This window comes from Salmo trutta, unplaced genomic scaffold, assembly GCF_901001165.1.
Source record: "Salmo trutta unplaced genomic scaffold, fSalTru1.1, whole genome shotgun sequence".
Classification (NCBI taxonomy): Eukaryota; Metazoa; Chordata; class Actinopteri; order Salmoniformes; family Salmonidae; genus Salmo; species Salmo trutta.
In genome coordinates, this window is record NW_021822911.1 from 15,624,957 (window position 1) to 15,639,823 (window position 14,867).

General features: G+C 41.4%; 1 protein-coding gene across 1 annotated transcript; it reads right to left on the reverse strand.

Annotated features, from left to right (window-relative positions):
* Positions 1–2,761: 2,761 nt before the first annotated feature.
* LOC115186560 (zinc finger protein 420-like) lies at positions 2,762–4,294 on the reverse strand (the record flags this gene model as incomplete). Its single annotated transcript, XM_029746156.1, has 2 exons — positions 2,762–3,132; positions 3,235–4,294. Coding segments are annotated over 2 exons (1,431 nt in total), but the record flags the coding sequence as incomplete, so codon positions are not given.
* Between the last annotated feature and the right edge of the window lie 10,573 nt (positions 4,295–14,867).

Sequence of the window (14,867 nt, forward strand, 5' to 3'; positions counted from 1 at the left end):
CCACAGTCACACAACTCTCATACCACAGTCACACAACTCTCATATCACAGTCACACAACTCTCATATCAGAAAATATGAAATGGGGTCCAGGTTTAAAATAATTACAGGTTTAAAACAATTACAGGTGCATCTTATTATCTTGTACTATATCATAAATGGTCTTAACTAGTAAACACAGATTCTAGTTGTCATCTAGTTCACACAGATTCTAGTTGTCATCTAGTTCACACAGATTCTAGTTGTCATCTCGTTCACACAGATTCTAGATATTTAACGCGAAATGACCGAACCCAGGGCATACCTGGCAGCACGTTTAAAATCATTGGAATTCACCACTTCTGAGAGTCACACAGACACTTTTCAGAATGAGGTCCTTCTTCCAATAGAGATTAACCAGGTACCGTGTTTCACACAGAACCCACAGCCACCCTGGCCCCTCACCCCTACAGACCAATCCCCACTGTGATCAATTCAGTGTCAGGATGGCTCTAGGTCGCCCGCAACCGACCAATGATAGGTGTCTGAGTCGACTGACTCTCAGATCATCCTCCACCGACTCGGCCCTGTTTACACCGCCAAGGTGTCCCCCCCCCACACAGGAATACACACTCAGAGCCTCCTGACTGGGCCCTGTTTACACCTCCACACAGGAATACACACTCAGAGCCTACGAGGCTTTTCTATAAACTCCACTTTGCGTGCTTCGCTCACCTCTTTCTTTTAAACTACGTTCGAGATGTGGTATCCACTTGGCTGGCTGCCTCTCAGAACAAAGGTGGGTCCATTTGCTCCGTTCCCGCAGTGTGGTCTCCCTGAGATCCCAAGTTAGAGGGATCCCTCGTGCACCATTTACCCAGGTCGGCAGGAGCAGTCACCAAGTCAAGATTCACATCCCCAAATATGGTGGTTAATTTCTTTAAAATCAATTGAGGAGACAAACTTATCACACAAGTCAGAGTTATTCTTAAACTAAATCTTTAATCACTTAATAATGGAGCAGGGCAATACAACGTACACATACAAAATGAATCAAATGAGTGCTCTACGATAATGATGGCTGGTCGACAAATCACCCACAGATGATTCGTTGAGAGCCACGATACAATAGTACAAAGGTCTTTTACAGCCAAGATGAACCCCTTTTAACCTACATGACTGGGACCTAAAAGACACCCACCATGAGACCCACTAAATCTGCCCAAGAAGAGGCAAACAAAAGAAAAACCCACACCAAACTTAAAGACAGGAAGTAAACCAAAAAGGTGGAGCAACTAAAGGTGTTGACTCTCCACATGTATCAAGACAACTTGAGCACTGGGCCAGACACTCTTAAATAGAACCTGGACCAGCTCAGGTGAAACACCTTCCCACTAACGAGATGGACAAGCCAGCACAGGTGTAACACATACTGACTAACGAGGTGACACCAATCAGTGCGTCCTACGTGCTAACGGGCTAGACGTGCTAACGAGCTAGACGTGCTAACGGGCTAGACGTGCTAACGAGCTAGACGGGCTAACGAGCTAGACGTGCTAACGGGCTATACGTCCTAACGAGCTAGACGGGCTAACGAGCTAGACGTGCTAACGAGCTACACGTGCTAACGAGCTAGACGTGCTAACGAGCTAGACGTGCTAAAGTCCAACCTCAAAACATAAATGGAAAAACCAAAGCCTGTAACACCTTAAGACAACAAATATATCCTATATTTTTGTTGGAAAAGTTTGCTCACCACCAACAGAAAACAACTTCCATTTCACATTATAATCAACTACAATGATTCACCTTCACCAATATAAACATGGTGTCTACTGGCTGTCAACAATTAAAAACAAGAAAAAAACACGTATTTCTAAATAATAATATACAATAGGATTATTTGTTTCTCCTTTTTCTTTCTATAGAATCCTAAATCCCACTAGTTTCTAGAACACTCGTCTTCCTAAAACTCACTAGCTTCTAGAACTCTCATCCCCTTGGAACGAGCCCAAACAAAACTCATCTTCAATACGGAAAAACGTGCAGTCAAAATAAATTAAAATCCATGGCAACGCACTGGCTAAACGCAAAACACAAATCTTATATCGATGTGGGGGGAAATCAGGTTGAATTTGCTCTTCAAACTAACACAACAAAACAAAAAACACATGGAAATGGAGATATATTTTACCTCACTGGTTAGAGGACAACCTGCAGAAGACAGTCAGCTACATTTTGGAGTGATGCATTTAAATTTAGGGGTCACTAAACAAAGGAACACAACACTTATTTGTCATAACTCATCGATATCATGTTGTAATCAATTGTACCGAGAGGAGGGAGATGAGGTTGCACGTCCTGTTAAAACTAACAGCTCAAAAACCACACGGAATCTGGGGATAATGTGTACATCACTGGTTAGAGGACAATTTGTAGAAAACAGCCAGATACATTTTGATTCAAGTACGTAACCAACGTGGTAAGTGTAACACAACTCTTTTTGTTAAATCACATAAATAGTACTCTTCCATTTCAGAACCTGGATTTTCCCCCTGAGGATAATATCCATATCATGTTGAAATCAATAGAACAGGGGACAAACGTTTAGGTTTCTACATTGTGACATCATTAAAATACTCCTTCTACAATGTTAAAAACATTCTACATTGTGACATTATATCATTGATATCATGAAACAACTCATTCATGTATTTTCTGATGTTTGATCAGATGTCTTTTACCGGAGAATCTCTTGTCACACTGATCACAGCTATAAGATTTCTCTCCTGTGTGTGTTCTCTGGTGTCGAGTCAGACAGCCAGATGTAGTAAAACTCTTCCCACATTGACCACAGCTATAAGGTTTCTCTCCTGTGTGTCTTCTCTGGTGTCGAGTCAGAGAGCCAGATGCAGCAAAATTCTTCCCACATTGATCACAGCTATAAGGTTTCTCTCCTGTGTGTATTCTCTGGTGTAGAGTCAGATGGCTAGATGAAGTAAAACTCTTCCCACATTGAGTACAGCTAAAAGGTTTCTCTCCTGTGTGGATTCTCTGGTGTGATATGAGGCTGGTTGACCTAGTAAAACTCTTCTCACATTGACCACAGCTAAAAGATTTCTCTCCTGTGTGGATTCTCTGATGAATTTTAATGCCTGATGAAGAGGTGAATCTCTTCCCACAGTCAGAGGAGCAGTGAGTTCTCTTCCCTGTGGATCTCTGCAGGTGTTTCTTGAGGTGTTTTGATCTGGAGAGACAGCCAGATGTAGTAAAACTCTTCACACATTGACCACAGCTATAAGGTTTCTCTCCTGTGTGTCTTCTCTGGTGTCGAGTCAGAGAGCCAGATGTAGTAAAACTCTTCCCACATTGACCACAACTATAAGGTTTCTCTCCTGTGTGTGTTCTTTGGTGTAGAGTAAGATAGCCAGATGTAGTAAAACTCTTCCCACATTGACCACAGCTATAAGGTTTCTCTCCTGTGTGTCTTCTCTGGTGTCGAGTCAGAGAGCCAGATGTAGTAAAACTCTTCCCACATTGACCACAACTATAAGGTTTCTCTCCTGTGTGTGTTCTCTGGTGTAGAGTCAGAGAGCCAGATGCAGCAAAACTCTTCCCACATTGATCACAGCTATAAGATTTCTCTCCTGTGTGTACTCGCTGGTGTCTAGTCAGATGGCAAGATGAAATATAAGTCTTCCCACATTGATCACAGCTATAAGGTTTCTCTCTTGTGTGTGTTCTCTGGTGTGATATCAGGCTGTCTGGCCGAGTAAAACTCTTCCCACATTGATTACAGCTATAAGGTTTCTCTCCTGTGTGTACTCGCTGGTGTCTAGTCAGATGGCAAGATGAAATATAAGTCTTCCCACATTGATCACAGCTATAAGGTTTCTCTCCTGTGTGTGTTCTCTGGTGTACAGTCAGGTAACTAGATGAAATAAAACTTTTCATACATTGATTACAACTAAAAGATTTCTCTCCTGTGTGTATCCTCTGGTGTGATAACAGGTTGCTTGACTGAGTAAAACTCTTCCCACATTGAGTACAGCTGTATGGTTTCTCTCCTGTGTGTATTCTCTGGTGTAGAGTCAGAGAGAAATATGTAGTAAAACTCCTCCCACATTGATCACAGCTATAAGGTTTCTCTCCAGTGTGAATTCTCAGGTGTACTTTTAGTGCTTTTAATCTTAAGTAACTCTTCCCACAATCAAAACAGTGGTGAGATTTCTCTCCTGTGTGTGTTCGCTGGTGTATTTTAAGTTCTGATGAAGATTTGCAATGTTTTCCACAGTCAGAGCAGCAGATAGATTTCTTCCCTGTGGGTCTCTGCTGGTGTTTCTTGAGGTGATAGAATCTGGACAGACTCTTCTCTGACTCGTTAGCATCATGATGTTGAGGCTCCCCAGAGGATCCATGATAGTCACGTCTCTCTCCTGTGTGAACAAGTCAGACAGATAGTTAAAGGCTCACAACAGCAGAAATCCACTGAAAAAGGTGATGCCAACAGCGTAGCCATGATACTCTACAACAATTGACGTCTGTAATGAATGTTAAAATTACTTGACAATTGTCTTAAGACAGTCAAGTGAGCAACAATAGTCATATTTAGTCTTGTTGTCACATTAGTAGTAACTAGAAATAAGTAAAAGGCGTTGAACTCCTAAGCAGTGTGCCAGGCGACTTTTGTTCTCAAATATAGGCACCTTTCTGTGTTTGCTAAAATTCCGACAAGGGCGATGCGCACACAATTTGATTGCAGAAACACCTCCCTGCTAATGCAGAAACCGCTAGTTATGGATGTAGTATATCTGCCTGGAGCAAAAATGGTGAGCAAGTGGCCTAAGCTGTGCCATTAGAGATCTGGGTTCGAGTCCAAGCTCTGTTGCAGCCGGCCGCGACCGGGAGGCCCATGGGGCGACGCACAATTGGCCCACCGTCGTCCGTGTTAGGGGAGGGTTTGGCCGGCAGGGATATCCTTGTCTCAACGCGCACTAGCGACTCATGTGGCGGGCCGGGCGCAGTGCACACTGACCAAGTCGCCAGGTGTACGGTGTTTCCTCCGACACATTGGTGCTGCTGGCTTCCGGGTTGGATAGGCATTGTGTCAAGAAGCATCGCGGCTAGGTTGGGTTGTGTTTCGGAGGACGCATGGCTCTCAACCTTCGCCTCTCCAGAGTCCGTATGGGAGTTGCAGCGATGAGACAAGACTAAGTACCAATTGGGGAGAAAAAAGGGGTGAAAAAAAAATATATATATTTAAAAAATGGTGAGCAAAGATTAGTTTTCACAATGTATTCTGAATATTACAGCACTAGATCAGGAGTGCTACTCAAGGAAACTCACATTAAGCTCGGTGTCTATTCACTAATTCACCACCGTGGGGGAAAACTCAGGGGAGTTCTCATAGTTAGATAGCTAGATGTAGTAAAACTCTTCCCACATTAAAAATGACTTCAACCAGTAAAATGATCATTGGCTAGTTTTCCATCAGCCTGACAATGAGGTTTTGTCCACTAAGTGTATGTGGTCTATAATCTCACCTAACAATAACATAGACCTACTGTAGGACACATACCTTCACCTAACAACAACATAGACCTACTGTAGGACCCATAACTTCACCTAACAACAACATAGACCTACTGTAGGACCCATAACTTCACCTAATAACAACATAGACCTACTGTAGGACCCATAACTTCACCTAATAACAACATAGACCTACTGTAGGACCCATAACTTCACCTAACAACATAGACCTTCTGTAGAACCCATAACTTCACCTAACAACAACATAGACCTACTGTAGGACCCATAACTTCACCTAACAACAACATAGACCTACTGTAGGACCCATAACTTCACCTAACAACATAGACCTTCTGTAGAACCCATAACTTCACCTAACAACAACATAGACCTACTGTAGGACCCATAACTTCACCTAACAACAACATAGACCTACTGTACGACCCATAACTTCACCTAACAACAACATAGACCTACTGTAGGACCCATAACTTCACCTAACAACAACATAGACCTACTGTAGGACGCATAACTTCACCTAACAATAACATAGACCTACTGTAGGACCCATAACCTCACCTAACAACAACATAGACCTTCTGTAGAACCCATAACTTCACCTAACAACAACATAGACCTACTGTAGGACCCATAACTTCACCTAACAATAACATAGACCTACTGTAGGACCCATAACTTCACCTAACAACATAGACCTACTGTAGGGCCCATAACTTCACCTAACAATAACATAGACCTACTGTAGGACCCATAACTTCACCTAACAACAACATAGACCTACTGTAGGACCCATAACTTCACCTAACAATAACATAGACCTACTGTAGGACCCATAACTTCACCTAACAACAACATAGACCTACTGTAGGACCCATAACTTCACCTAACAATAACACAGACCTACTGTAGGACCCATAACTTCACCTAATAACAACATAGACCTACTGTAGGACCCATAACTTCACCTAACAACAACATAGACCTACTGTAGGACCCAACAACAACATAGACCTACTGTAGGACCCATAACTTCACCTAACAACAACAGACCTACTGTAGGACCCATAACTTCACCTAACAACAGCATAGACCTACTGTAGGACCCATAACTTCACCTAACAACAACATAGACCTAGGACTATAAATCATTTAATATTTTAGGTGAAACAAGGAGACTAAAATGTCTTTGTCATGACAATTCATAACCTGATCACCAGATAATTTTGTGAATAATCCCACTAGGCTACTCTGTAATGTGTTGTCATTCTAAATGTCCCGAATAAAGGAAAATAGCTCTGTGTGTTGTACAATAGCCTATCCACCAAGGAACAGTTCTCTACACATTATGAGCTAAGTATCTCCGTTTCCAAACGGACTAACGAAACCCTACTGTAAATCAAGTAGACAATAACACATTATAAATATTGATTTGTTTGGGATGTTGGATCCAACTTGGAGCACGGCATAACTGTCTTTACCGGTGTAATGAATGAAGAACTACATTTGACTGGCATGCAGAAAATGATTTCCTGGATCAGCTGATGATAGTTGAACATGTGACTGTAACTAAACAGCTACAGTATTAAGTATTATGTGTAATTATTTAAGAACCGCATTAATGACAGTATCCATTTGGGAGTTGTCAATAAAGTTAAGGTGACACTCGGATAGAACCATTGGATTTAGTAAACTGAAATGATTTAGGATTTCTGTGCCCATGAAAACTGTTTTCCAAGCATAACATAAGGAGACAATAAATGTTACGTAGTTAGAGAGCATTTCAGAGATCTGAATACAAAAAAACTGTCCGACAGCAAGATCCGGTATTTAAGTTAAAGTTCATCATATGACAAGCTTAACGTTATGACTATAACTACTGTTCCCTGAAGGAGGGAAACTAGGTACAACATACTATTAAATCCACACGTTATGACTATAACTACTGTTCTCTGAAGGAGGTAAACAAGGTACAACATACTATTAAATCCACACCTCGCTGGAAGCCCCGCATTCCACAGGTGATGAGCGTGAGACTCGGATATATTCCTTAAATGATTTAATCCTTAAATTTAATACCTCACTTCACCGACCCAGGAAGTGGCGGAGCCAAACAGGTGTTGTACCTCGTTCGTAACTGGCACGCAGATCGGTAGAAATGGTAAGATAAATTGGCACTTCAAACGGAAATGGAAAAAGTTTGCTGAAATGTTTTCCTATTTTACCGGAAACTTCAGGAGCATAACGTCAGAATTAACGAAGGCCAGCAGCAGGTGGGGAATTGGTTATTTTCTTCTGGTTATATTGATCTCTGGCTTCCTCAAGTCATTTGTGTGTGTTAATTATTTAATCAAACGCTTGAAGTATCAGTTCAGTTCAAGTTCTGCACATACAGTTGATTTTATTAAACACACGGGGTGTGTCTATATGAACAAATACACGTCATAAAATTTCAACCAATCAATTGGTAGAAAGAATACAGTAGGTTGTATCTCTCTAGGTCATGCCAGTAGGTAACAGTAGGTTGTAACTCTCTAGGTCATGCCAGTAGGTTACAGTAGGTTGTAACTCTCTAGGACATGCCAGTAGGTTACAGTAGGTTGTATCTCTCTAGGTCATGTCAGTAGGTTACAGTAGGTTGTAACTCTAGGTCATGCCAGTAGGTTACAGTAGGTTGTATCTCTCTAGGTCATGCCAGTAGGCTACAGTAGGCTGTAACTCTCTAGGTCATTACAATAGGTTACAGTAGGTTGTATCTCTCTAGGTCATGCCAGTAGGTTACAGTAGGTTGTATCTCTCTAGGTCATGCCAGTAGGCTACAGTAGGTTGTAACTCTCTAGGTCATGCCAGTAGGCTACAGTAGGTTGTGTCTCTAGGTCATGCCAGTAGGTTACAGTAGGTTGTAACTCTCTAGGTCATGCCAGTAGGTTGTATCTCTCTAGGTCATGCCAGTAGGTTACAGTAGGTTGTATCTCTCTAGGTCATGCCAGTAGGTTACAGTAGGTTGTATCTCTCTAGGTCATGCCAGTAGGTTACAGTAGGTTGTAACTCTCTAGGTCATGCCAGTAGGTTGTAACTCTCTAGGTCATGCCAGTAGGTTGTAACTCTCTAGGTCATGCCAGTAGGTTGTAACTCTCTAGGTCATGCCAGTAGGTTGTAACTCTCTAGGTCATGCCAGTAGGTTGTATCTCTCTAGGTCATGCCAGTAGGCTACAGTAGGTTGTAACTCTCTAGGTCATGCCAGTAGGTTACAGTAGATTGTACCTCTCTAGGTCATGCCAGTAGGTTACAGTAGGTTGTATCTCTCTAGGTCATGCCAGTAGACTACAGTAGGTTGTATCTCTCTAGGTCATGCCAGTAGGTTACAGTAGGTTGTATCTCTCTAGGTCATGCCAGTAGGCTACAGTAGGTTGTAACTCTTTAGGTCATGCCAGTAGGTTACAGTAGGTTGTATCTCTATAGGTCATGCCAGTAGACTACAGTAGGTTGTATCTCTCTAGGTCATGCCAGTAGGTTACAGTAGGTTGTATCTCTCTAGGTCATGCCAGTAGGTTACAGTAGGTTGTATCTCTCTAGGTCATGCCAGTAGGTTGTAACTCTCTAAGTCATGCCAGTAGACTACAGTAGGTTGTAACTCTCTAGTCATGCCAGTAGGTTACAGTAGGTTGTATCTCTCTAGGTCATGCCAGTAGGTTACAGTAGGTTGTATCTCTCTAGGTCATGCCAGTAGACTACAGTAGGTTGTATCTCTCTAGGTCATGCCAGTAGGTTACAGTAGGCTGTATCTCTCTAGGTCATGCCAGTAGGTTACAGTAGGTTGTAACTCTCTAGGTCATGCCAGTAGGTTACAGTAGGTTGTATCTCTCTAGGTCATGCCAGTAGGTTACAGTAGGTTGTAACTCTCTAGGTCATGCCAGTAGGTTGTAACTCTAGGTCATGCCAGTAGGTTACAGTAGGTTGTATCTCTCTAGGTCATGCCAGCAGGTTACAGTAGGTTGTAACTCTCTAGGTCATGCCAGTAGGTTACAGCAGGTTGTAACTTTCTAGGTCATGCCAGTAGGTTACAGCAGGTTGTAACTCTCTAGGTCATGCCAGTAAGCTACAGCAGGTTGTAACTCTCTAGGTCATGCCAGTAGGTTACAGTAGGCTGTATCTCTCTAGGTCATGCCAGTAGGTTACAGTAGGTTGTATCTCTCTAGGTCATGCCAGTAGGTTACAGTAGGTTGTATCTCTCTAGGTCATGCCAGTAGGTTACAGTATGTTGTTTCTCTCTAGGTCATGCCAGTAGGTTACAGTAGGTTGTATCTAGGTCATGCCAGAAGGTTACAGTAGGTTGTAACTCTCTAGGACATGCCAGTAGGTTACAGTAGGTTGTATCTCTCTAGGTCATGCCAGTAGGCTACAGTAGGTTGTATCTCTCTAGGTCATGCCAGTAGGTTACAGTAGATTGTACCTCTCTAGGACATGCCAGTAGGTTACAGTAGGTTGTATCTCTCTAGGTCATGCCAGTAGGCTACAGTAGGTTGTAACTCTCTAGGTCATGCCAGTAGGTTACAGTAGGTTGTATACAAGTGGAAACAATTATCAACCCAATGTGGAAAGTGTTGAATTTGGTCAACAACAAAATGAATGGCTTATTTGCTACGTGAGGTTTACTTGATCCAACAGAAGTTTCGTAATGATTAAGTTGTTATGTGGACACGTGACATACCGACAACTTTGATAAAACACTATAGGAGTTGTCTCCAGATCGCTATGCATATTCATGCTAGTAGCTTAGCATCTCTCTCCATTGAATACAGGAGGTTGACGTCAACAACCCTCATAGAATATAAATAATAGATTACAATAATAAAATGTATCCACCAATCCAAAGACAGGATAGGCAGGAGATAGACAACCCACAGTGCCGCTTTGTGGACAACGACTCCCCTTGTCAGGACGGAGAGACATCTTGTCAGTATATCCATAATCTTTGGTGTAGCCAACCCAACTCTCACATGGCTCTATTGGGGGGCACGGTGTGTAGTAAAACATCACTACATTAAAATCACTACATGCCGTGGCCCCCCAGTCTGCGGTCAGCAGATAGACCCTCCTCAAATATATATGTTAAGTCACTTTTTGGAAACGGAACGGAGAAAACAAGGGGTAGCTTGTTCTCTACGTCGTCTGATTCTAGACATATCAGTCATCATCCCAGGACCCTCCGTTGAAGAGGTATTGACGAGCCAACTCCGAATATCCAAAGTTAGAAACTAATTGAAGGCGGTACTTACTGGTGTTACTCAGATCTCCTGTCTCCTCCTCTTCATCTTCCAATGTGACAGTAATCTCTCCTTCCTTCTTCACTCCAAACACTACATCCTCCTCTTCTTCCTCTTGTTTAACTGAAACGTCTTTCTCTTCATCTTTCACTGTAACAGCCTCACCCTCTACTTCTTGTTTTACTGTAACATCCTCCTCTTCCTTCTCCTCTTTCACGACAATGTTCAGCCCCAGAGCTTCTTTCTCCGTCCAGCAGACCTCCTCTTCTTTAACAGGAGGGGAGTAGTTTAGGGAGCTCATGTTCGGGGATGTTAGCTAGCTAGCTATCATTAGCGACTAGGCTAATGCTAACTTAACCAGCCAGCTACTATAGCTGACTAATAAACAATAACGTAATATTAAATTAAATAGGTTAACAAGTAGATACGACAGACGTGTGTCTAAAACACAGTAGCTAATATAGACCGAAAGCGTATAAATAGCTTGAATGTTTCGGCTATGTTGGCTAGCAAGCTACCGAGGTGGTTGACGAGCTGTTTATGAAGAACCGTCCACTAGATTATACGTCACGCTGCAGCATCGCCTGAAAGACGCACATCGCCGTCTGCTGACTGGAGGGAAACGCAGTTGAGGATCACATTTTATTTTCAGACAAAGATTATTTTAAATGGATTTAATTAAATAATACTATTGAGACATACAAAGACAGGAATGTGGTGATTGATTAGTGCGAATAAAACATGTTTACTACAGCACATTTAAGGCAGTTTCATTCAGTCAAACAACATCTAAATAAGTAGCCAGGCACTGTAGGTCTGTACTGCTCCTACATGGTGTAACAATACATCATGTAGATGTATATAATGAACATACTAGGTCTATAGTGCTCCTACATGGTGTTACAATACATCATGTAGATGTATATAATGAACAGACTAGGTCTATACTGCTCCTACATGGTGTAACAATACATCATGTAGATGTATATAATGAACAGACTAGGTCTATACTGCTCCTACATGGTGTAACAATACATCATGTAGATGTATATAATGAACAGACTAGGTCTATACTGCTCCTACATGGTGTAACAATACATCATGTAGATGTATATAATGAACAGACTAGGTTCTATCCTATTCTACTGTATCTTAGTCTATGTATTACTCATCTCATATGTATATACTGTATTCTATTCTACTGTATCTGTCTATGTATTACTCATCTCATATGTATATACTGTATTCTATTCTACTGTATCTGTCTATGTATTACTCATCTCATATGTATATACTGTATTCTATACTATTCTACTGTATCTGTCTATGTATTACTCATCTCATATGTATATACTGTATTCTATCCTATTCTACTGTATCTTAGTCTATGTATTACTCATCTCATATGTATATACTGTATTCTATCCTATTCTACTGTATCTTAGTCTATGCATTACTCATCTCATATGTATATACTGTATTCTATACTATCTACTGTATCTGTCTATGCCACTCTGACATTGCTCGTCCATATATTTATATATTCTTATTCCATTACTTAGATTTGTGTGTATTAGGTATTTGTTGCGAAATTGTTAGATATTACTGCACTGTTGGAGCAAGGAAATCAAGCATTTAGTTAGATATTACTGCACTGTTGGAGCTAGGAACACAAGCATTTCACTACACCCGCAATAACAACTGCTAAACACATGTATGTGACAAATAACATTTGATTTATTATGAAGGTCATGTGTAAAATGTACTTTTCCCCACTCATTCACCCCATCTCTTTACTTTGGTACATTTTATTCAATGGCCTTACTGCGTCCAGACTGTCAAAGGCCCATGCTGGTAGATCTGAACCTAATGCACCTTGGAGTGATCAGATGACAGAAGTCACATTTAGGTGCCAGGTGTAACTGAGGCCATAGATGCTCCATATCCATTACTTTGAGTGTTTTATATAATATGACTAAATGTGTTTCTGTGTTGCAGGGATAGTCAATAAATGGAACAGCAAGGCCACAGAACATGACATAATCAGAGCTGTGGGAGACCACCTCAAGCCCCTGGTAGAGCCGGGGGTGGTGTTTACCACTCCACCACGCCTTCAGCAGGCTGGAAAAGTGGGATTGATTCTGGTTTCATACTAAGAGGGACCAGGAGTCTGTTGATTGGTCAGTCATTGGGTTAATTTGTTGAAATCAAATCAAGCTTTATTTATACAGCACATTTCAGACATGGATGCAACACAATGGCTTCACAGGAAAAAAATTAAAATAAACAGAAATATTTAGTACACAACAAACAGAAGATTAACAACGTAAAGACTAATGAACATTCTAAGGAAATGCCATTGATTCAAATATTAATTGGATGCAACATCCAACCCAAAATATAACTTGTTTTTTAGGAGGGTCTCTGAAAGACACTATGGGGGTGTCCACTGGAAGTTGACTAGTAACAACAACTGGGACCTAAAAGACACCCACCATGAGACCCACTTAATCTGCCCAAGAAGAGACAAACAAAATAAAAACCCACACCAAACTGAAAGACAGGAAGCAAACCAAAAAGGTGGAGCAACTAAAGGTGTGGACTCTCCACATGTATCAAGACAACTGGAGCACTGGGCCAGACACTCTTAAATAGAACCTGGACCAGCTCAGGTGAAACACCTTCCCACTAACGAGATGGACAAGCCAGCACAGGTGTAACACATACTGACTAACGAGGTGACACCAATCAGTGCGTCCTACGTGCTGACGAGCTCGACGTGCTGACGAGCTCGACGTGCTGACGAGCTCGACGTGCTGACGAGCTCGACGTGCTGACGAGCTCGACGTGCTGACGAGCCAGACGGGCTAACGAGCCAAACGGGCTAACGAGCTAGACGCGCTAACGAGCTAGACGTGCTAAAGTCCAACCTCAAAACATAAATGGAAAAACCAAAGCCTGTAACACCTTCCCCCTTAAGACAACAAATAAATCCTATATTTTTGTTGGACAAGTTTGCTCACCACCAACAGAAAACAACTTCCATTTCACATTATAATCAACTACAATAATTCACCTTCACCAATATAAACATGGTGTCTACTGGATGTCAACAATTAAAAACAATATTTTTTTAATATTTTTCCCCCACTAGCTTCTAGAACTCTCGTCTTCCTAAATCCCACTAGCTTCTAGAACTCTCATCTTCCTAAAACTCACTAGCTTCTAGAACTCTCATCCCCTTGGAACGAGCCCAAACAAAACTCATCTCCAATAGGTAAAAACATGTAGTCAAAATAAATTGTGATCCATGGCAATGCACTGGCTAAACGCAAAACACAAATCTTTTTGACTGCCCATCCTTGAGACAATTAGCAACCAAGTTGTCCTTACCACAGACATGTCTGATTTCAAGAGGAAACTCCTGCAATATCCGTAGTAACTTTCCACCTCACTGCAGAGCTTCTCTCTCTTCTCAGGGTTCACTAGATAGGCATGTTGTTGGATCAGGGCCCAGTCCACAATGTCATGCTCTAGTACATTTGGGTTGGCACATCGGAGAATTAACCCTGATATTCATAAAAACGCGGCAACAATGTGAATATAATTGTACCAAAAAAATTGTCAGTTGGTTGCATAAATATATATCATTACTAAATGTTACATGAATTGTAAATATGAAATATTTGATTGCACAGTCTTATTTTCGACGTCTTTTCAATGACATTTTGCTAGGTGGGACAGCCCCAATGTCAAAACAAAGTTTTAACGTGTCCAAATCAATAACCAATATGCAGAAACAGTTTGTGATAAATTGAAAACCTAAACATAACATGTGCTATGTACACAAACATCTGCCACAATAATAATATTACTTGTATTTTTTAAAACAAGCTCCTTATAAACTGCAGAAGAACCAAAAACGCTGTTGTTTTGACAAGTAGCAATAAATCACTGATATCGATTAGGGGGGAAATCAGGTTGTACGTGATGTTGAAACTAACAACTAAACAAAAACACATGGAAATGGGAGATATATTTCACCTCACTGGTTAGAGGACAACCTGCAGAAG